The sequence below is a fragment of the Poecilia mexicana genome, unplaced genomic scaffold, assembly GCF_051168715.1.
Source record: "Poecilia mexicana isolate PSO_F unplaced genomic scaffold, ASM5116871v1 scaffold_7, whole genome shotgun sequence".
Taxonomy (NCBI): domain Eukaryota; kingdom Metazoa; phylum Chordata; class Actinopteri; order Cyprinodontiformes; family Poeciliidae; genus Poecilia; species Poecilia mexicana.
In genome coordinates this window covers 6,249,700-6,273,808 of record NW_028263376.1, presented here as the reverse complement: position 1 = coordinate 6,273,808, position 24,109 = coordinate 6,249,700, and the positions used below count along the sequence as shown (strand labels likewise).

The 24,109-nt window shown below is 38.7% G+C and overlaps 1 protein-coding gene across 4 annotated transcripts; it reads right to left on the bottom strand.

Moving 5' to 3' along the window:
* Positions 1 to 1,550: 1,550 nt before the first annotated feature.
* Positions 1,551 to 23,498, bottom strand: rbbp8nl (RBBP8 N-terminal like). Of its 4 annotated transcripts, none has more exons than XM_088006927.1 (14): positions 23,290 to 23,498; positions 17,795 to 17,889; positions 17,654 to 17,696; positions 14,763 to 14,858; positions 13,859 to 13,971; positions 13,660 to 13,735; positions 12,474 to 12,634; positions 12,334 to 12,377; positions 11,727 to 11,803; positions 10,351 to 11,068; positions 10,164 to 10,257; positions 7,325 to 7,392; positions 7,053 to 7,245; positions 1,551 to 2,642 (listed from the first exon to the last, which is right to left on the bottom strand). In XM_088006927.1, the coding sequence occupies exons 2-14, from the start codon at positions 17,865 to 17,867 to the stop codon at positions 2,581 to 2,583; spliced, it is 1,818 nt and encodes a 605-aa protein (XP_087863053.1). In that variant the 5' UTR covers positions 17,868 to 17,889; positions 23,290 to 23,498; the 3' UTR covers positions 1,551 to 2,580. The 4 variants fall into 4 exon arrangements, with proteins under 4 accessions (XP_087863053.1, XP_014827019.2, XP_014827018.2 ...); XM_014971533.2 differs by having other exon boundaries at positions 12,468 to 12,634; positions 23,215 to 23,497; XM_014971532.2 differs by having other exon boundaries at positions 12,468 to 12,634; positions 23,290 to 23,497.
* Positions 23,499 to 24,109: the final 611 nt, after the last annotated feature.

Below are 24,109 nucleotides of genomic sequence, written 5' to 3'. Positions count from 1 at the left end.
TGCAGACGTTCAAAAAGTCAGTGCCAACCAGTTTCTGTGGGGAGTTTAACAGAGCTTGATCTGCTTTTCAAGGGGAAATTGACATGACAACTATCTGCATAAAGTTGAAAATAGATATTGTGTGAATGTGTATGTGTGTGTGTGTGTGTGTGTGTGTGTGTGTGTGTGTGTGTGTGTTTAATAGCTCATAATAACAGCAGGTAAAATGAAAAACGCAATGGTCCAAAAATGAAGCCCTGTGGTACACCGCTATGTGGACTGAACTGAAATGACAGAAACTAGCACAAAGGCTTCTGTCAGTAAGGTTGGATAAAAACCAAGTGAGAGCAGATCCTTTGGTGTCAACCCACTGCTGCGACCTTGACATGATCAAAGGTTAGATCCAACAAAACCAGAACTGCTGGGTCACCAGAATCTGTTACAAAAACAATGCCAGTAGAAATTCTAAGTAAAACAGGACTTTGTAGTGATTTACAATACAGCCAGACTGAAATTTGTGCTCCTCCATGAATGACTGTAGCTGTGTAAAAACAAATGAAGCCTTCATGAAGTACTTATCTTCATATGACCTGCCCAGCCGATCACCTCATCATGCTCCTCCTTCACAGGGTTTCAGTATCGGTCTTCTCCTCGTCTCCTCCAAACATCAGGCTTCGCTTCATTCATGAAGTCCGACATCCTCTCTACACCTGTTCCTTGTTGAGCTTCAACCCACCTGAAGCTCAACAAATTATCATTGAGCTTCAACAATGATTTGGCACTTTGAGTGCCAAAGGGCACTCGGACCCCTTTGGCACCGGGGTCCAAGTGCCAAAAATTACCGTTATTTTTTTTCAAATAAAATTTCTAATAGCTACTTTCTCTCTGAATGAGTTTTCCAGGATGAACTTCTTTTCAGCAAATAAATATGGCCTCTTCCCAAGCAGATGGTTGACTGCTTGCTCACATGGTGTTTAAATAACTTAACTCCTTATGTAATTTAAGTATGAACATTTATAGTTCACTTTTGCCACGTCATAGTGAGTTATTTCCTCCTGTTTGAGGACAGGTTCAATGCACTGGATGGGGTAAAAAGTTGAGTGATCTCATCTATAGGCCTGATGAAAAAACCCCCCAATAGATTAAGAGGTCAAAACAGTGACATTTTGAACCAAAACATGATTGATTTTAAGTTCAATCATGTTTTATTAAAGTTAAGTTAATAAAACTTAACTTTTAAGTTTTATTTAACTTAAAAGTTAACAATTTTCATTATTGTGTTTTCAACGTAATCTGTTTCATTTTGTTGTTTGCAATTTTTTTCTTACTCTTTCTTTCCTCCCATTTCAGTTCAAAATTCGATATCCATCCCAAAGGGAAATTGAATGTTGTCCTAACTCATTTCACCAGAATATCTTCAAAGACTCGTTGTGGATGCTGTGATCCTGTAGCAGTCAGTATTACAACAAATCTGTAGAAGCTTCTGATTAAATACTGCTGCTGCAGGATGGTTTCATGCTAATAGTTTGAATGACGTTATTATCACAAAGCACAAAAAGGCAAAACAGTCATTATCATAAAAGAAAACTTTATTCCGACCACATACTTAACACGATACAACACATGACACTAATTAATTTCTGTAGGTCTGGGCATGATGTGCTTGTTTTTCAGATCATGTGAGACGTGATTTCTTAATTCTACAGTAAAACTGAAGAAAAAAATAAAAACCTGACCAATCACAGGATAGTGAAGATTTTAACAGCGGTAGAAATGATGTTTCACATGAGGCCATGAATGAAGTCATCATTTGAAAACTGCTTTGTAAATCAGTGTTTCATTCTTTGATGTTAAAGATTTGTTCTAGATTTGAACGTGACAAAACAGAAAAACCAGAAGAAATCCGCTGGGAACTAAGAACGTTTTTGTGGCTCCACATGCTGGTTGTGTGACAGAGTTTAAGAAGTGTGGCTACTCTTGAAGCTGCTGGAGTCAAGGATTAGTTATCATCCCAAAATCTGAGCCGCTCGGTTTTTGGGTCGACTACAAGCTACATTCGCTATGTTGCATTCGCTATGAAGAAACATGTTGCGAGATGACACTACTATTGGTTTAGCATATCCAGAAGTGAAAAAGGAGCACCCAGAAAGAGAGACAGGCACACACAACACAAAAATAACCTGTTATAATACCTAATCAGCTGACTAATGTCTTGTCACTTCTGCTGACAGACCCACAGATTACTGTTATTTTCTGTAGGTGACAAATATTAAATCCCACCTTATCGTTGCAACCTGTATTTGCAAAGTTACAACCTCTACATGTAAATAAAGGTGTATAATAGGTTGCACATGTGATATTTTGATCAAGTTCTGCACACACACAAAAAAACTGATCTAAAAAGGCAGTGGAAGCTGGTTAGGCGTCACGCTGATGAAATAAAACAAAATGCAAATAAGCTGTTCCTTTCCGCGGCAGAGCGTTGAGGACGTTTGATGAAGTCAGTGCTGGGTTTGCATCTCGCCATGCTGCCTCTGTGTGGGAGGAAATCAGTAACTACTCGTCGGTTTGAGCATCCAGGTATGATTTCCATCCTCCTCTCTAGCTGGGGCTCCTCTCCTCGGTCCTCACTGTGATCTTGATTCTTCTCTCCTGGTGCTTCTCTGTGAACAACAGAAGGAGATTTTAAATTATTTTAGACAAAAAAAAAAAAAAAAATCTGAGAAAAATCCTTGTTAAGATGAGTATAGGATTAGGAATAATTAAAGGAAGAGATAAAACGACAGCTGTAAACTTAAAAATACGGATTTCAGGACATCTGTGTCAAAATGTAAAGGATTTAGCTTAAATTAAATATTCTTATTAGCTTCTGATTTTGTTATAAAGGCCAGCCTGGTTCTATCTACTTCCCACAAAACACTCTAACTGGCCAATTTATCACACCTTCCTTACTAGCAAGGACTGGACCTTCAGAACTTTTTTAAACGGGACCTGATATGCAAAAATGTACTCTTATTTTTTTTTTTAGCTTTATATCACATTATAATGTTATTCCCTCATCAAACATAAACCCAAAAATGTTGTTTCAATTCATTCAGTTATGTTTGAGAAATCCTTGAATATCTCGTGGCAACCATTTGGGCGTGTCTTTTCCGCAAATCTGACCAATCACCTTCACGTTTCCTTTTCTTGTTTTCTGACCAATCACTGAAACTCGGCTGAATTTTGACCAATCCGCTTTGCCCCTTGATAATGTAACTTACTGCTTCACAATGTCTCTTGACAACTGAACCTGCAAGGTGTAATCATGTCTGAAGTTAAGTGATAACATTTAACTTTTTTTGCAAAACCCATTTTGAGATGTTCGGTTGGATTTGTTTATATTACTGTTCATATCAACTTGAATGACCGAGATGGAATTCTTCTTCTGCAGTTTGACAACTCCTCACGACGTGATTCGTTTCAAGAACAAAACAAGTGAAGCAGCTGGGATGAGGATTTCTTTTTTCTTCCTTTAAATATTAGTCATGTTAAGATCCTATCTTAACATTCTGTGTAGTAATTTAAACTTTTTCACAAGATGGGGTTAAGGGAAAGATAAAGCATAAAACAATTACAACTTTGACCACAACTTTGTGAAAAATGTGCCACAAAATCAGTCATTTTAGGCTGCAACAATCTCAATCGCAATGTTGGGGAGGGGCTGACTAAACTAAACTAATCCATGAAGCGCAGAGCAGAGATCTGTCATTCTGAGAGTGTGTAGCCTTCTCTGCAGAACTGAACCAGATTAAACCTCTGAAGCGCTGCAGATCTTATCTCCACATTTAAAGACAAGGCTGCCTGCGTCGTGTTAATCAGGGCACATTCACATGCAGTTTATTTTTGTAGCATGGAACAAACTAACTTTGTTCTTCTTTATTTTGCTACTAATGCACATCTGTGGTTTCACTTTTAAAATAAACTAACAACTGTCTGGCTATAGATATTTGACATAATAAGAGGAAACACTTGGTAAATAAATGCTGCATGGTGATTTAAAAATAAAAAATCAGAATGCATATTTTCCTTCTGAGCAGTTCAGCTTTTTGTTTTTGGCAGTATCTCAAAATAGAATTCAACTTTCTGCAGGCTTCCTGAAGCTCCTTGGGTTCTCTTTTAACTTAGTTTTTGTCCAGTACCTACGACAAGCATGTTGTGCATGGTGTGCTTAATAAGTGCTGAAAGTGGACAAATGGAGGACAAAAGGAGAAGTGTGTCAGGCCTATAACAGTCTCCCCAGCAGATGAACAGGATCTGAGAGCTGTTTCTTTAAGAAAAAAGGGGAGAAAGGTAGAGCAAAGAACTGACACAGGACAGAGAGACGCCTCAACCATACTGCTGAATGCCCAGTTTTCAGCTGACATCTTATTTAGGATTCATCTTGATGGAGCTAAAATCTGATTTTCTGTTAATTATGCTGTGTAAATATGTATTTGCTGCTAAATTATGTAACACTGGAGCTTGAGGGCTTTTTTTCCCCTGGAATATCTTAATGGTTAGACATAAGATTTGAAATGACTCCACTAGAGCTGAGGTAAAAAAAAACAAAACTCTTTCCAAAACCCTTAGAAGTCCTGGAGCAGTACTTTAAAATACAAGTAATAAGAACAACAAGAGAACTTGAGAGAGCTAATAATGATGTCTTTGTAGTAATAAATTTGACTTTTTCATGTGCCACTGTAAAAATAATTTACCCTATTTTACTGATTTTGCTTTTTTGATTCACTAAAACATTAAAATATCATACAACAATAACCTCAGTAATAAGAGAACCAGGCAAAATAAAATGAAAAGAAGTATTTTGCTTCTAAACCTATAAATAACTGTCTGGCTGTCCTACTACACACCTCAAGTCTGTTTGAAGTTGAGGTCACAAACTGGCAACCCTACATTCTCCTTCAGGCTTTTCTGCGAGAGAACAGAAGTTGTAGTTCTCTATTGTCCAGATCCCAAAGAGTCAAAGAAGCTCCACCCTGTCTCACTTCCAACACCATGTTTAACTGTAAGTATCCTGTTTCATTTCTGTGGAATGCCTTGGTAATTTTATAATGTGTATCGAGACACTTTCAGAAGGTTAATATGTCATCTCACCAGTCCACAAAAGTATTTTCTCACAAGTCTTAGGAATCATCAAGATGTCTTTTTGCAAATGTGAAACTTGCTGTTGCGTTATTTTCGGCCTGTCTGGTTTGGGCCGTAAAACCCCTCCCTCCTCCCAGATACAATTGTTGCCACATCTCTTTCTTGTTGTTGAACCATGAAGACTGACTGAAACTGATACAGGAGAGGCCTACAGTGCTTTAGATGTTGTCCTGCAGTCGATTGCAAAGTTGGAATAACATCGGTAGTCTGGCCTCTCTACCATAATTTGATGAGTTGTATAGTTACACAATGTTACTTTTTGTCTTATGCTAAGATCAGCTGGATGATCCGAAACATTAGATGGGATGAAAAACAAACAAACAAACAAACAAACAAACAAACAAACAAACAAACAAACCCCCAGTAAAGTTTATGATTTTATATTTTGCACCACTGTATCTTTCAGTAAATAATGCTCAAGCATCATCTTCCTGCTGCTGTAGAACATTCACTTACAAGGATAGTAGAGATACTTCTGTACTGCTTCAACAGAAGCAAGCACAACTCAAATAATAATATTTATTTCACACAGTCAAAGAGCTTTCTATTGGAAAAACGATTGCACAGTTTGACATATAAATAAACTTGTTTAGTGGAAGCAGATCAATTTTGAAAAAAGAAACTCTTGTTTTTCAATAAAAAGATTATGGCGCTAGGCCGAGGTGATTTTTATGGAGCCCCTGAGGGAACAAGGAGGACTTTTCCCCTTTTAATTTACCTTGAAAAACTATTGCATTCCCTCACAATACTTTTGTGTTGCCTCCCAACAGGTTTTGTGTTCTCTTGCAATAACGTACAGATCAGTTAACGAGGCATAATTGAATACTGAAAATTCTTTCTGACGACGGCCACCACACTTTCTGCTATAATGCAAGGTTTTTGTAAAGGTTTTTCTTCTAAACATATAATAGGTTTATAGGTTTAGAATAAAGCTATAAACCTACTATAGGCTTATTATTATGTTATAGGCTTAAAAGAAAAACCTTACAAAATCCTTGTATTACAGCAGAAAGTGTGTCAACATATAAGGCAAGATAAATAGTGCGACAGACGCATTACAAGTATTTCCAAGGACCGAGTTAAAAGACATGCAGCAAGAAATTTTTACAATACTATATGTTCTCCATGCACATAGTGTCATTTTATAGCATAATCAAGTAACTATGTTACTTTTTTACAGTTGTTAAAAAATGAAATGAACATTCGATATGACTTAAAAGAAATCTAACTTTGTAGTTTAACACCTTGAAATTGGTCCTCTGTCTCTTTAAAAACTCTTGCTCTGTCTGAAACTCAGGAAGTCATCACATTACTCCTCTATCAACTCTTTGACAGCGTTTTTACTAGTGTTGCACTGAGAAGTAGGTCATATAATGAGCTCAGCAGATGTTCCACTAGATATTTGCTAATTGCTGCTGGCTAGTCTGAAGGAACTGAGTGGGGCCGTTGCAAGGTAGGGCTGCTCTGTGAGGCAGAAGCTTGAAAACTGCAGGTCTGAGGAGGAGTTTTGGCTGAAAGGTGGTGCGAGGTCCAACTAGGCATTTTGCACAACTGAATGGTTGCCATGGAGATTAGAGGATTTCTCAAGCATGCAGGAAAGAATCAAGGCAACATAATGTTTTGATTATGACATTATGTAAAGCTCAAAAAAGTTGATTTTACATAACACTGCCCCTGCCACTCTCTAAAGAGCAAACATGAAGAAGGAATTGTTTCCCTTTGTATTGGAACTGTAGTCAAACTGTGCCAGACTAATTGGTTCCCACTCAGTGAGCTTTTTTTTAAATTCTGGTGCTTCATTCTTATCAGTTCTGTTGGTCACATTACCCTGAAATACACACATTTAATGTGTCTAACATTCAGGGACTAAAAATGAACCCGCTACTCACTGTTTGTGTCTGAGTCTCTGTCGGTTTCTGTGTCTATGCGAAGTCTCTTCCTCCTGCGGCCTGCCTTGCTCTTCTGACCCGGCCCACTCTTGTCTTCCTGCTCATCTAGGCTGCTGTCCGTCTCGTTTGCTGAAGACAAGGACTGCGGCGATGCCGAGGACACACAGGGGCTCGCAACAGAAGGACACTTTTGCTACAGGCAGGAATAAAGACACAGCTTTAGGTTGAGACGTTTGCCAACACAATCAGCTCTGTGTCTTGGTTTGGGTTACCTTGCCGTTTGACGATATCGACTCTTGCTTCTGTAGCGCAGATGTTAGGGTCTCTAGTCTTACCAGTGCTGTGGAAAAATGAGTATAAGTGAATCACTGGAGCACAAACTATGCTTTTCCACTGTGAACTGTTTAGCTAAAGGAATCTGTCATACTTTTGTTCTGCTTTTCTTTGCTTCAGTGCGTAGAACATCAACACCGAATATCAGAAGAAGGCATTGCTTCACTCTTTCACAGTTCTTGCCTTGACAGGCATTTCTCACAATCAAACTTGCTTATCTACATCAGCATGTGACACATTTCCATAATAACCTGTTAAGCCACTCGCTCAACACACCCGGAGGAAGAGCTGTTATGGTTTGGTGAGTGCTGGTGGACTGGTTATATGGCGAACAAAAAAAGGGAAAGAATAGTAGATCTGTCATACTAAACCTGTGCTAGTGTCGGATGAGAACCAAACGGGAGTAACCAGTATGTCACACTGATTTTTAATTTTGACAAAGAATACATACAAAAGCAATCATTTAGATTAATTCCTGTGAGGCTTAAAATAGGACAGAAGTCCTGTTCAACATTGAACTGTAAATAGTTTGTAGAAAGTTGTTGTCCTGAAAGACACAGAAGGCAAAAGACCAATATCTTCATGCAGAAAGGATATTTAAGCACAAAACCAGACATGAGAGTTCAGATGCATTAACACTGTGAGGCTCTCTGGCTGGTTTACGCACGTTTATACAGTTATTGACTCTATGGCGACACTTAGAGGCTATGCTGGGAAACTGATGTGAAAACACAAACTATACAAACTAAAGACATGCTGAACATTTAATAGTTAATGCAAAGCAAGCTTATTGAATGTGTTATGTGTGTCAATAATAATATTTATATTTTATTTTATATTATATATTATCAGTAGTGGTGGGACTTGACTGAAAAGTCTTAAGTGAGTTAATTGAAGGGTCTGTAATTAATTACTAACAATGAATCACATTTTAATTGAAAATCACATACTGAAACTATTTGCTAAAGCTCTTTTTGCTGCTAAATTATTGCATAAATTGACATATGAGCTCAACAATAAAGATATTTATTGTTTATATTCTGTTATTTAGATTATTCAACCATCAGTATGGTGCAAAGTTTTGTTCTATCCATTCAGCTTTCAAGTGTTTCAGGAACACCTGATCATTCATGGAACTTCTATAAAAAATACTTCTTTAGAAATGTGGACAGTGGGCGATGACATTAGCATTAGGATGCTAATGGATGACCAACTCCTCGGTTTTGAACAAAAAAGAAGAAGCAGCTTTGTCATCCATTGCTGTGGTTTGTGGATGTTGCTTGCACGTCAGATTTATTGGGTGTACCAGAAACACACAAATAAAAAGGTTCCAGCTCAGGACTTTTGTATGAAAAATCTAAGAATTGCGTTAAAATTTGTAACTTGTTAAAATGTATGTAATTAGTCATTCAAAATGAATAAATTAAAGTCTCAGCCCAAATTATTGGACTTCCTATTAATATTGCAAATGCTGCAATATAAGATAACTTGCTTCATAAACTATGGTGACATTTTCAGCCAATTTTCATGTCAGACAATGAGAAAAAATACATTTCAAAACTTTTTTTAGTGTTTGTAAATGTGTGGCTTCAGGTTTTTGTTTTCTCATAACAGGTACTTTATGAGATATTGGCAACTTATAACGGAATATAGTCAATGACGTAAGAATGTTCTTTTTAATGAATCAAGGCTGTATGGAGAACTGACGCATTGAGTAAATAGCTTTCTTTCCCAGAACTTGATTTTCAAGATAGAGTCTTCCACTCTCATCTGTGTAGGCTAAATTCAAAGCAAGTTTGTCAAGCTTAGCAGGAGAAGGAACTCAAAGTAAAGTTAAAAAAACAACCTCTGGCTTCTTTATAGTAGGGTTGAGTTAAGTCATTTAACACTCAGAGTGGTTTCAGTTTAACGAACCAAAAAGGAACAATTAGGGGGCTCAAGCTAACACATGATCAGAGCAGTGCCAATTCACAAAGACATTTTCTCTTTCTAAAACTCAAAACATCTCAAACAAAAAACTATGTATTAGGGGTGTAATGGTAAATTTAAATGTTTTGAAAATACTGTAATCAAAAATAACTTCTCATGACATAGCTGTATCTGACACCTGGGAATTGGTCTCTGTCTCTTTAAGAAGCTTCCACCCTTTCCAACACTCCCCCTTCAGCATGACATAACAATACTTCTCCATAATGCCGTTTAAAATCATCACGAGGAGCATTGTAGTTTGTACGATGAGTTCACCTTTATTTTATGTCTTTTTTTTTGTTGCAAAAACCATTTCGAGATGGTCGAGGTGATTTGCTTATAGTACAGTCATGACGGACGTCAAAATAACCCAAACACTCCTAAGAAGCTTGTTAAAGAGCAGGAGGAAAACTGGTTAGCATCTCATCTTTTGTACACTTTTAAATCTGCTCTGGTGTAAGAGGAAACACTGTTCATGACATAGGGATATAAATGATGTGGTGAATTCAGGCAAAGTCAACACGTCAGAAGGAAAGGGGTATGGGTTGATTTCTAAGCTAGCTATTTCCAACTTCTGTAAATACCGCTGGTTATGAGCCTGAGCCAGGTGTGCTACTTCTGGCAAAACAACTTGGGAAAACAATGTCAGTCGCTTTACTAAATACTGCCATCCCGCTTTCCCACCTCAACATGATTAAGGGACGTAGTTGAAAGGGTCAATAGCGTCCTGTTATTTCTCTTTGCTTGATTTTGCATTGAAGATTTGTTAGTCAGTGAGCAGACAGTTGCAGACATTTCTGTAATCTTTACCTGGACGTAATGACAGAGTGAGGACAGGAACTTTCTTTCCGTTGGTTTGCTCCGTTTTATCATTTGCTTCTTCTTTTTTGTCTTGATCTTCAACCTGTTGCAATAACAAACACCATCATTACATCTTTTGTTCACCATGGTAAAAGTTTTAAAGGTTTAATTTCGGTGTGAAGAAGTTTTAAAATACCTCATGGTTATGATCACTGATCAACTCTTGTTCTTGTTTGATGGGTGTTGAGGAGGAGGATGAAGGGAGGGAAATGAGTGAAGGTGATGACACAGGTATCGCTGTATTCACATTTCTGTCAGGGCTCCTCTGAGTGTCTCCCTCGCATTGCAAGGCGATGGGACTATCATCATTTCCAGGTTGGTTGGGTTTAGTCTTCGCTCGATCTGAGAGGTCCAGAGGCCCATCAGAGCTCTCTCTAAGTTCTTCTCCAGATACCTTCTGAGTCTTGGAAGGTGGGCTTTCTTTTTTCTCCATGGCCTTAGTTTCATTCTCTATGTTCTCTGGCATCCTCCTGAATGTGAACACCACTGTTGGCTCTTTAGGGGGCTGAGGTGTGCTCTGCTTTTGGCTCTGCCATGAAGAACCAAAACCATGCCTTCTTGAGGTGGCTTGTGAGACTGGTGGGATCAAGCTGGAAAGACGTGACAAATGAGGCCTGCTGGAAGGGTTCTGCAGTGCCGGGTTGGCCCCCACAGCTGCCATGGGACCCCAGTTCGGGCCTTCAGATAGAGGCCAGGGCAGAGAGATGTTGCCACTCTTGATTGGTTTAGGATGGCAGGGGATGGGAGCGTGGATCACAGGTCTGCTTGGTCTCACCTCTCCACTTGGTGAGGAGGAGGACTTCTTCCGAAGATGTGGGGTATGGATGGAGGAATGCTGATCAAGTGCTTCAATGCTTTGAGGAAATAATGAACAGAAGTTACTTATACATTAGGAAGGAATATGATCTTATTTTATCTTTTAACAAGATGGGAAAACCAGAACAAAAAAAAAAACAAAAACAAAATTGAGGTAAAGTCTCAAAGGTCATGTCCAGTAGATGTACTCTTTGCTCTCTATTGAAAAATTACTCTTTACATTGCTGCATATTTGAAGTCGTTAAAATAATAATGTAAATGTAATTTGCCTTGACGTAGGAAGGACTGTATTTTCTCTGAGAATACAGATTTTGTTGTCCTTCATATTGTATAGCTACTTCAGAATATGCTATATCACTTTTTATGCAGATGACACCTGCTAATAAAATACAACTATTAATAAAAACTTAGATGCCTCAAAATGTCCAGACAGTCAATGACTTAAAAGAGTTCATTATGTTTGGTCATCTACCTTCTTTCAGCCACTTTTGTTTTACGATTATATTCATTAGTTCAAGTCAAAACCAGGATTTGGGAATGGTGGCAGTCCTCCCCACAAATGTTACTATGTGTCTATATGAGTTTATAAAAACTCATCTGGCATCTGGGGATCAAACCATTTTGGCATGTTTTTTTTTTTTATCTTTCTCCTTTTTTGAAGATATTTATGTATAAACCCACTGATAAGGTTTTTACCTCTTTTCTCCACCTCTATTTACTCTGTGTTCTGTCTTCCAGGACGATGCTAAAGTTGGCTGAGGCTTGTATACTTCCTGTGTGAGAAAAATGATTGCAATACAAGACATTTCAAGGTTACTACCAGATTTCTTTGATTGAAGGAAATACAGTATGATACCAAAGGAAATAGCTATACCTTTTAGAACCTGGGGGTGCATTCACACTGTTAAGTCTGCTTTAATTTAACTCTAGTTGGTTTGTCTAGAAGATCTTGTTCGTATGGGGATGTGTGAATGCGTAATCAAATTCTGGTCCACCTAAAAAGTTATTGGGGAACAGGTTGCTCAAAGGGTTTGGCTCATTTGGCACAGAGCCGCGTAAAAGTGAATTTCAGCAGCTGGAAATGGAACAAATGTCGCAATTTTGGTCCCCAATCAAACCGGGTCAGCCAAACTATCAGGTTTGAAAACACATTAACACCTTTGCTCATGTGTGGGCTAAATGTTAGCTTATTTGTCCAATGCAGTAATACAAATGGAAGTTGTAATCACGCTAATTAGGTAACTGTAAAAACTTAATTTAGGTTTTAACAAAGGCAGAGTAGAGAGAGCTGTTAAAAACTTACAAAACTACTTTGGTTTGTGCGTCTCAACAGCCTGCATTCAGTTTCTGTAAAAAAATAAAAATAAAAAGACAGAAGAGAACAAATTACAAAATCTGCTCTAACAAAAGAAGCCCTTCTTCTCTGCTGAGCCTCACCTTCACCTCTGTGGTCTGCCTCAGTCTTCACCAGTACATCGCCATCTGCTGGTTGGTCTCTACACCGACTGATGGTTGGGCTGACCAGGGTTACAGCTCCGGGGGACATGAGGTCAGGAGACATCTTTGGTTTGACGTCGACAGAGTTGTTGTGCTCGCTGCAACTTCTGCTTTCACACACACCGACAGGTGGTGTTGAAGAAACAAAGGACAAATTTAAGAGGGCGCTAAAAACAAAACTAAAGTAAACTTAATGGAATTTTTACTGGAATTAGCTGAACTTGATAAAAATGAGATTAAATTATTTTGAATGCGTTTGAATTTAATCAAATGTGATCTGTAACTGGATTAAATTTGACTTTGATATATATGGGACGTTTGTTGTGAACTGACAATGTAAAATACTTTACTAAACCAAATCAGATTACATTGGTTTCTTTTGGGATATACAATTAATTTCAATAAACTGATTTCATCGTTTTCATTGTATTTCTTTGGAGTTGATTACATGGCATGAATTTTTACCTCACTTTTTTTTTGCACAATTGTGGGGTCATTTGGATTTTGCATTTTTTTAATTGAACTGAAATTAGCCAGTGGAAGGTTTGGAACGACGATGTAGTCAGCTGAACTTTATCTTTTTACAACAAATCTGATTTTGTTGAGTGATTATTAATCTGTAGAGGTTATTCAGCTTCTCAACTGTAATTGGACCGAGGTCTAAATTACACAACAATGGCAGGACAATAAAACACAAACGTTCTGTTGCATTTTAGCCTGTCGTTTACAAGGTAACAACATTATGCAAAGATGGTCACCTTGGTAAAAGACAGTTTTAATGGACTTTATTATACTGAATCCTCATTGGTCACATTTAGTTATGACACCCAGAGATGATTAAGTTGAAATCCTGCTGTTCTTGCTTGTCAACTTCCTTAGGATTCAGTTTTAAATGTCACGTTTATTTTTTAATTTGCACTTGTATCCAAATCCCTTTTTACTGCAGCAATAATAGTTTTCCTAATGAGTGAAACTGTACAAAAAAAAGGTTAAATAACCTAAACTGTCCACATCAGTAAGTAGGATTTTAGTGCTAGCTCTAAAATAAGCTAAACCTTATTGTAGTTTTAGCTTACAATAAGCTAAACTAGGTGGAAACCTAAACCTTTCCAGTCAAACATCACATACTCACTCAAGTGTTGCTCTTAAACTGGCAATGTCTTCTTTAAGTTTAAGATTCTCTTTCCGAAGGTTGGTCATCTCTCCAGCTAAAACCCAAAGAACAAGTCGCAGTAAAGATAAAGATAAAGGCAACAAAAAAGGATTTGAAAAACAAAGTGACTTTTAGAAGAAGCTAGTGATGCTTATAAAATGAAAAACATCTGGAATACCAAGGAGGGAGATGTGCTGGAGGCTCTGTATGCGTGAGGCTTCGTACTCCTGCTGTCTCCGCTTGGCCACTTCTTGGGTTACCGTACATCTGTCACACAGACCGGCTCTCAGTCTGAACACACAGCAGGAAAAAAAAAAAGTACATTCATTTTATGCTAATTATGCTCCAAATTAATATATTTGAGGAGACGTTTGTATATTGATCGCTCTGCGAAAGCTGAATTTGTTCCACACTTGAAAAACTAAACTGTTTGGCAATCAGCTATTATTGCAAGCAAGTTGATTTTGTAAAAAAAAAAAAAAAAGAAAGAAAAATTTCTCATTCCAGGCAACCTCAGGCGCTGAAGCTAGGGTTTTCGCACTTTTTAAATAATAATTTTAAAATGGGAAAAATGTCGACTTAACCAACATCATCTTACGTGACAATACAATTTCAAGTCCCAGTAAAATGACGCGTTTCCATTGACCGTACAACTGTGCAAATCAGAAATAAGAAAATACATTTGCTTAATTGAATTTTGCTAATTTTGAGAAAACTCATGATTTTCAATAAAACATTTTTTGTGTTAGTATGAGGTATTGAAATAAGTGTATAACCAGCAGGAGAGATACAAAGCCGTTTTCATCTTCTTGTATCTTACTAATCTCAAAGAAAGTCTCCACACTGGAATCTTTAAGGCCCCCCTTCTGGTGCTCACAGTTTTCAGATAAACTAATTTCCCTTCTAACCTTTTTAGAGCTTCAGCTTGTTTTACCCTGCTTAGCTTAGTTCATGTTGTTACTTTCCTAAGCTTTAGCCACTATCAATTTTCCTGAGTTCATCCTTTAATTACTACCTGGATGACACTGGTATTTCAAGTACCTTTACAAAAAAGAAAACATTAGTTTTTAATTTGGTGTTACCTGTTTTCTAGAGTTTTGATGTTCTCTGTTAGTAATCTCTGCTGCTCTTTCATCTGCTGGTTTCTGGTGAATAATTCCTCCATTCGCTTTGTGTCGCTGTTGGCATCAAACAATTAGAGTCGGGTTTTAGTAAAACAAACAAATTATATAAACATACAAATGAAATCAAATTTTTACACACGCAGAATAAAAAGACACATACACTGTTATTTCTCACTGTCTGAAGTCAAATCAGACCAAACTTTTTCTTCTTTTTCAAGAATTTCCTAAACTATTTCTATTTGCTAGTTGTCACAAATAGGGACGCACTGATTCAGTTTTTTCACTTTTGATACCAATACAAAATCTGAGGTTGCGACTAGACCCGATACCAATCCGACACATAAAAACAGAGCTGAATTGACTTAAAACATTTCTTTCTTTAAACACAAACATAAACATATTGAATTTAATTTATAACTCTGCACCTGTACAGCACAATTAAATACACCTATAGCATAGCCAGCTTGTAAAAACAACGCAACTTTAGTTTGTTCAGTCAGCAAAATTAGGAGTAAAAAAGCCAATGTAAAATAAATAATAAAGAAACTGAAACTGACAAAAACCAACTAAACAAGCAAGCAAGCAAGCAAGCAACCAACCAACCAACCAACCAACCAACCAACCAACCAAACAAACAAACAAACCTTCTTTCTACTGGTTCAGAAAGTGCAATTAGAAATTCTAAATATAATGTAAAAATAATAAAGCATGATGTCGCTCAGAACACAAAGCATTGAATTACTGAACAGATCTGCCCTTATGGATTGGACAGACGGGATCTGGAATTGTTTTCAATATCAGGACCAATACAGGTATTAACATCAAATTGGTGCATCTCTAGTCACAATACTGAGAGAAAAAAATGTGTCAGAGATTTATTTAGAAGCAAAAAAGTTTGATTGTCATTAATTTCCTTAGATTTGAGTGTACAAGTTTGGTTTAAATGATGTTAGTTTGCTATAGGAACTTCAGGAAACTGAGCCACCAAATCATCTAGATTGATCTGAATGTTAGCATGATCAGCCCTTACCTGTGTAAAATAAATAAATAAAACAATTTTTTAATTTATTTTCTTTTTCTTTTTTTTTAATTATGTAAGAAGTACAAAGGAAGCTGTTTAAAAGGAAATGTTCTTCCATAGCATGCCAAAACATGTCCGTGGTTCATTCAGGCTGCGAGACAGTTCAAGACTTTTAGCAGAAAACAGGAATTTCCATATTCCTCAATGAGGTTTCTACCTGTCCCCGTCAGGGAACAAGCTGCATCTGGAAATGTTAGGAGCCTTCTGGAAAATATTAGATATACACAATCTTGACCAAAGAAGTGGTTCTAACTACATAAGCAAATACTGTCTTACTGGATAATTACTGAGAGGAGGGCTGACTCCAGAGGAGTAGCACAAATTGCATTTTTCTTATCTTAAAATCAGTTAATAAGACTGCACTGTGATAGAGAGATTGCGTTATTGTTTTGTTTTTTTTTCCGTCTAAGCCTCTTAGACAGAAAAGGTTTTTTTCCGTCTAAGCCTCTAAGACCAAAATGTATCGCTTTACAGCCTCACTATGACTAGGATTCCCGTTTATTTATTTTTTTTGTGCATAGTTTGAACATGTCCCTGTTTGGTTTTTGTGTGTATCTGTGTAAGTATATTTTATTTTAAATGTACAATCACTAGTAAAAATATTTGATTTAGGGTGCCTTCAAATCAGCTCTATTTAGTTCACCTTAGTCAAAAGCAAACCAAACAGTTTGTTTTCCTATTAACCAAACTTTCCTAGAAACGTCTGGTTCGTTTGGGGAGGCGGGAACGGGCAGTCAAACAAAAAAAATAATAAAGCGAACTCTGGTCTGCCTTCAAACCTAGCTCTTGGTTCTGCTGAAGTGAACTCTGGTGCGGTTCTAATGTACATGTGAACACAAAGCGGACCGGACACCCCTCCAAAAACCGAAAGCAGACTATTGTGCAGGATATTCTGGGTAAGTACAATAAAAACAAAGAGAGTCTAACTCTAGAGGGAGAAATGGCTCACGCTAAGCGCTGAAGAGCGATTGACACCACACCAATTTCGTTTACAATTTGTGAAGAAAGAAGTTGCGTTCATGTCTTTTTCAGAGCTTTTCATGTTGTTCTCTTCAGTGAGTCTTGGTACAGTGCCCCCACAGGCCAGGGGGTGAACGGTTTCTCAAAAGGTTTGGTTCGTTCGACACAGTGCAGTGTGAAAGCAAACCGCACCAGCTGAAAATGTAGCAAATGTTTGAATTCAGTCTACTGGACTATCAGATGAGAATTCTTCTCTGTTTGTCCCAACTTTGTCCACATGGACTTTAACTAAGCAAGCAAGTTGCTTAATCTCATTTTAAGTAACAAAATTAAAGGTTAATTAGTTTAATCCCGAATAGAGTTTGACATATACCCACCAAAGCTTGTATGTTCTGTAGCCTCATAAAACTGAGTTTTATTGACATATGCCACCTGCTCCTATGGTAAATAAAGATCCACTGGGAAAATGTTTGGTATCTTCATTACACTTTCTGAATGGTTTAAAAGTGATAATCAAGTGCCAATCGTTTTTAATTGTTTGTCAAGTTGTTATTGATATGATAGGTGTGCTTACATTGAATAATCTTCCCATCTCCTTTCCCTTTTCTCTCAGTTCCAAGAAGAATCAAAAGTTCGGTGACTCAATAACAGACTTGTCGCGACATGAGCTTCCTTCCTTCCATGCAGCACATGACGTGAGTGAACACGGAGCCAGGTGCAGGTCTGGCGTGCCCACCCGCCTCCCTGTCTGATCTGAGAACGCTTCACGTTTTAACTGTCTTCAGTTTCTAACCGTGAGTCTACTCACCAGCCCTTCTTGTTGGACAGCTCTTTGACTTTCACCTGCAAAACTGATAGAAAAATAAAACATACTCATGACTATCAGAACCTGTGGTGATATATATAAAAAAAACAGTCTTTGCAAAGCTCATGCATCTTTAGCCCTCACCTTCCACTTCTCGTTCATGGGCTTCCTGCAGCTTCTGCAGAAGGTCCTTAAAGCTCTCCATTATTTCCAGCATTCACAGTTGAACTTCACTTAAACTGTGTGACAAAAAGGCAGGTGTTTATTTTTTTAATCATTGTCCATCAGAAGAATAGAATAAAACAGGATTTTCTTTTTTGCGACAATAAGATTGGATCCAGCTTGCACCACGCCCTTAGTCCAATGTTATTACGAAATAATAAAACCTGTGGAAACATTCACAAGAAACAGTTAAACACACGAACGTTATAGCCTCAGGACTGTTTGTGGGAATCTGAGAACGAGTCCCCAAGTTCTCATGAGGAAGCGATTTTTTTTTTATATTGAGGAAAACTAGTTAGACTGGACCTGCCAGGTGTGCTACTTTGGCTTACAGTTTGTGATTCAAATACATAAACAATGAAACACACTATAAATTTGACAGCATTTTCAAATGATAGCATACAGGAATAAATTAATTCAAGAAACTTTCCACTCCTTCAGTAAATTCAACATACAACATAAGTTCAGTGAAAAAAACGGAAGAGGAATACGCTCAGAAGTGACACTCTGTGTGGATTTATAGAGCTGGGTCGATCTGATCAGATTTTACAAAAAGAACCACAGGAAATTCTTCTCCACATGTTCCATGGTGTAGCTCATTGTTTTATTCTAAGTGCTGTGAGTTAATTGTAGCTCCCAGTGTTTCTCTACAACACATTGAACATACCCCATAATCGGTAACAAATTATATGGACACTCTCTGGCTTGTCCCAGACTATGTTTCCAGGGGTGACTGTGGCTCTGTGGGTAGAGTAGCTGTCTTGCAATCTGAAGGTTGTAGGTTCAATTCCAGCTTCCTACTGGCACATCAGTAGAGGCAAGGCACTTAGCCCCAAGTTGCCTGCTGATCTGTGTGTGAATGTGACTCAAGTGTAAAGGTCTTTGAATGGTCAAAATGACCATGAACTGAACTATATAAGGAAATTTAACATTCCATTTACTAATGTGTGCAAGTCTGCTAGTGTTGACCTCATTAAATAAGAATAAGCTGTAATGAGATGCAGTATATTGTTTTTCAAAAAAGAGCCAGTAACAGAACATCATTTCTAAAAGATGATCATGCTTATGAGCTCTGGAGCACATCAAGATGTGACTATATGTATGGTAGATTCATTCTACTACCTATTATTAAATGATCAGGGTTGGAACATATAAATGCAACTGAATGAATGAAAAACTTCAGAAGTAAGTTCTGTGCATTCAGGCTCGCTGCTGTATTATGTATTGGAAAAAGTCTCAGGTCTGTACTGCGCTGAGCAAGAGCTTCGAAAATAAGTGTTGTGGCTACAAACTCTTAGTAAAGGGTAACGATTTCCTTAACTACTTACTTTTTCCTGCCTACATGTAAAGACTAGCTTAATTTTGCGTGGAGTGATATTGCAATGAGCTCACCTTACCCTTAGTTCACATACTAGCGTGTTAAGACAACCTCTGCGTTCTGGAGCTCTTGCTACAGCTGCAGCCTCCACCCTTGCTGAAGGGTCGTAACTCAAAGGTCGTTCTACTTTCTAGCACTGCTCAGGACCCAGTGGACAGCAACCTGTACAATGTGTGAAACCTGGCATTCCATGTTGAACAGCTTAGAACACAGAAAGGGAAGAACATGACTTGGGCGGTGGTCAGAACCTTGTTACCAGGAAAGCAGCTTTTACCAGCTTTTTCAGCTTGCAAGATAAGTCATGACTGGTCAAGCCGGTTTCAGCTCCCCACCAAAGGCTTCTCTAAACCTGAGATAAAGTACAAGGGATGGGCGAGCTACTGCAGAGAATCTCTCTCTCTCTCTCTCTCTCTTTGTCTGACTGCCTCACCTCTTGTGCGTACTGAAAATTGTGCAGCTATGCTGAACAATCAGTCTGCATTGTTGGCACAATGTTATAGCATATCAAGCATAAATGACACCTAGCCCTGCTCTATGTAAAGAAATAAAGGTGTGATCTCATTCTGATCTTTAAGCAGTCGAAGCACCAAGATGAAATCGTTAACGCTGTCCTATCAGTACGCTGAAACTCAGTTTGGTCCAGTCTTTTCAAAAGATCAAGGAGACAAGCACCCACATGAGGTTGCACGCTTTAGATGTTGCATGCTGACAACATATCTAACGACATTAACCGAAGGCCATTCCCACCTTCTCCTCGTTGTTCTCTGCCTTCTTCCTCAAGGAAGAGAAGGTTATAAAAAGGATGATCAAACTGACTTGTTCATATTTGAAGTGCTTGTTTGTGTTAAATTCACCAACAAGCATCATTACACACCCAACAGCTCTTTATCAATGTAACCAGGAACTCACCTGTGCCCCATCACATCTCCAAAAAAAAAGGAAGCACCGAATATCTTCAGAGATATTCGTTGAAGGCACTGGGGCACCCATGATTATGGGTGCTGCTTTATTCCTGTCTGACTCGGGGACTGAAAGTAATTTTGGCAAGCATATGGTGGCCCTGGATTAATTCAGGGTTTACAATGAGAAACGTGGCCTCTTTATTGGCTGGGACTATATATTTGAAGCACAAGAACAGATTTCTCATCCATGCCTGGACCACTTGGCTCTGTTTGTCCTTCAAAGGTAACATTTGAATGCTGAAAGTCGCCCTCCAGAGGTAGTTGGAAGAGTCCCGAATGGAAGGACCTCTTTGACTACTTTTACATGAGCAATTGAGTATTAGTGTGAGGGAACAGACCGCTATGTTTAGTATTATGTGATTGAGGTGCTACCGAGCCTATTGGAAAAGGGCTGTAACGATTTCATTGAATAATTCAACTACCTCAATTTTTAAAATTTCTTGTGGCAAATTATCTTCTTCAGGGCTTCATTAAATTATGTTTTTATATTTAGCACACTGTGTTCCTGTCAGATGATTATTTGTGTTGTGCAATGCAATGCTATGACTTCCTACAATGAGTTGTTAACAAATGCTAAGTGCTATTAGCAGCTATGGAGGAAGACGATGAGGCACAGACAGAAGCGCCACCAAGAAAGAGATAAAATGTCTGAAAAGTGTGCTCGAGACTGGAATGTCAGGACTGTTGCTATGTTCAGATTCGACGCTAGCATGTAATGCAGGAATAGTTTTATCTCCCATAGAGGAACACTGAGCAAAGTGAAAAAACTGAAAATGAGAATATATATCATATTGTTTGGTTCTGTGACAGTAGAGTGGGCTACTCTACTCTTGTAAAGGCACAAAAATACAGGTGAAGAAGAGCGGAACAATAAGTAAGTATTATGCTACATGGTGGTGACTTGGTGCCCAGGGCATGGATGGTAAATGGTAAAATGGGCTGCACTTGTATAGAACTTCTACCATGTCTGAGGACTCCAAACAGCTTTACACAACAATTAGTTATTGACCTATTCATACACACTGATGGTGGTAAGCTACATTGTAGTCACAGCTGCCCTGGGGCAGACTGAGAGAAGTGAGGCTGCCATTCAATAAGCAGCACCACGCCCTCTGAGGAACCCCAGCGGGCAAAGGGGGTGAAGTGTCCTGCCCAAAGAGGCAATGATAAAGTGAATGGTCAGTAGTTTGATTGGGGACCAAGATTGGATCATTTGTAACATTTTCAACTGGTGCTGTTCACTTTTACTCTGCACTGCGTCAAATGAACCAACCCATTTGGTCGGTTGTCCCACCACAACCGTTTATTTGGCTGTGGTGGGATAACCGAACAAACCGCTGTCCTACTAAATGTTGGCATGACAGCATGCCAACACTTGAAGTGTGTTTGGTTTCTTTTTTATACATCAGTGTCAATAATTAACCCGGCAATCACATCTTTTTGCCACATCATTGATTTACAATCAGATGAACCACTGAAGGAAGCAACACAAAACCCACTGAAGAAGTCACTGAGCAAAACGTCCTTCTTCACCAAGTGTAAGCAAAAATAGAGGGACATCAGATTTTAGTGGTTATAGAGTTTGTCATTTGACTTTGGTAAAAGACCACAAGTCATTTCTCTCGCTAGCGGGAGAAATGGCAACCCACCGCTAGATCAACCTCTCTGTCACAGATACTGATGTTTTTGGAGTTTCTTCATTCGGTTATCAAAGAACTAATGATTAGCTTAAATACCCCACCTGTGAGGGTTTTAGTTTCCATTTCCAATGGAAATGTTCAGTCTCCATTGCTGAGAGTAAAGCTGGTAAAAATGTAAGCTTTTGGGAATTTTCAAACTTCAAGTAACAGAGCTTTAATCTGACAAGTTCATCAACATGTTGGTCCTCTGAAATCGCCTCGGGCAACATTCACCTACAAGTATGAAATCCATACATTTTTAAAATAGTCTGAGCACCACAAAACATATTTATGTTTTTCAAATAAAAATATGTCTTCTTGTATGGATTTGACAAATACAACTGTCGTGTTGCAATTCATCCAACGTCTGATTCATTGTGTATAACAGACTCACAGTTTGCCATCAAACTTGTGCCTGAATGTATTCCAAATTTAGTCAAGTGCTAATATTTAGCATTTTGATCAGTGGAGTTTCAGTTCTCTTGACATGTCAGGATATGTCAGGAAAGAGGCTGTTCAGATCACTTCAGCAGAGCAAGAAAAGACCTGCCTGCCTCAGTTAGCTGGCTCTGCTATCACAGATCCTTATTCACACCCCTTCCGTCTCTCTCTCTCTCTCTCTCTCTCTCTCTCTCAATTTATTACTGCTTACCCAGTATTTCAAGTTCACTAGGCTTCAGATTTTATGTGCAAATGCATCAAATTTCCCAGTCAATCGAAAGAGATGTTAGCATGTTCTTTGGAAACACATCGCCCAGGATGCTCCACACCTGTGAAGAAACCCATAACACAATGGGAAACACACCTCACTCCTGCTGCTTTCAGGCAGGCAGCTGCTGCCAAGCGGTTTGTATCAGAGCGGGAAAGTTTGGAGTCTGAGCAAAACCAAACCTGAGTTGTTTGAGAGAAGGAGAAAGTTCTGGTGTTCAAGTCAGCAACAGGTACAATTACAGAGCTGTGGAGAAAAGGGAACAGAGCAGGAGTTTTAACTCAGTCCTCGTTTACAACCAGAGGAAGACATGTGCCAAAAGGATGTGGTTGCCGGGTTAATTATTGACACGTTTTTTTTAATTTTATTACAAAAAGAAAAATTCTGATGTAATAGAAATCCTGTCAACATAAAAAAAACAAACACATTTCAAATGTCGGCGTGCTATCGTGACATATATACTCTGTCTGTATTATACAGAATATTAGTGAGCAGCTCTTATAACATTCATAAAACTCTCAAACTTCCAAATTAAATCCTCAATCATATGCATGAGTTGAACCGACACTTCTAACTAGTCCCCTGTACAGTTGTTTACTCCTTCCAGTACCTACCAGCAGCTCCTCTGTCCATCTATCAGCCAGTCTTTCCTGGCCTTCAGGTCCGACCTTTGCCAATTCCAGACTCACCTCGCTCACCCTGGGAATTCTCGCTCCGGCGCTCCTGCTGTCCCGTTTTCTGCCTCTTCGTTCAGAACTCCTAAGTGGCCTCGAAATAGAGAGAGGGAACAGAACACGCAGTGGAGAAGAGGAGAGACAGAAGAGACTGTGGTGAAGGAGAACGCCCCATGCACTCACACTCACCCCCCCACCCACCTTTCCTTTTTTCTCTCTCTTTCTCTCCCTCTCTCATCTCTGTACCAAGAGAAAACCGGTTGGGTTGGTCCTCCCCTTGAGGAACACAAACACTGAGGCCCGGGCAAGTTCTCCCTTGATATTCCTGTTCTACTGAAATCCCACAAAACTGGTTAAACCGGTTCCAGAAAGCCCGCGGTGATAAAGGGACAGAAGTAAGCAACGAAACAGAAATATCCAATGTAGGCACCAATGACTGTTTATCTAAACCAGGGGTTATTGTTTCCTACATGCCATTGAACTTTAATGTAAATTTAGGAGTTTAAACATGGGCACTACCTGCTGAGATATTGTTCATTGTCCTGATATAAAATGAAGCAATTGTCTGTGAAGACGCTTCAGACTGGAGTTTGAAACAGTCAAAGACGCCTGTGGCACTACTGGTATGAGAATGTATGGGCAGGCAGCAGACAGCTGCAGTGGACAGTCTGTTGCCACAGAGACGAGACACGATTCATGTCTTGTGTGATGTTAAAAAAAAACAACAAAAAAAACCTCGTCTTCCTGATTCTGAAGACAAATTCCTCGCGACCGGCTCAACTGGACTGAGCCGGGCATCTTTATTGTCATTGTATGACCTGCCACTCCCTTGTTG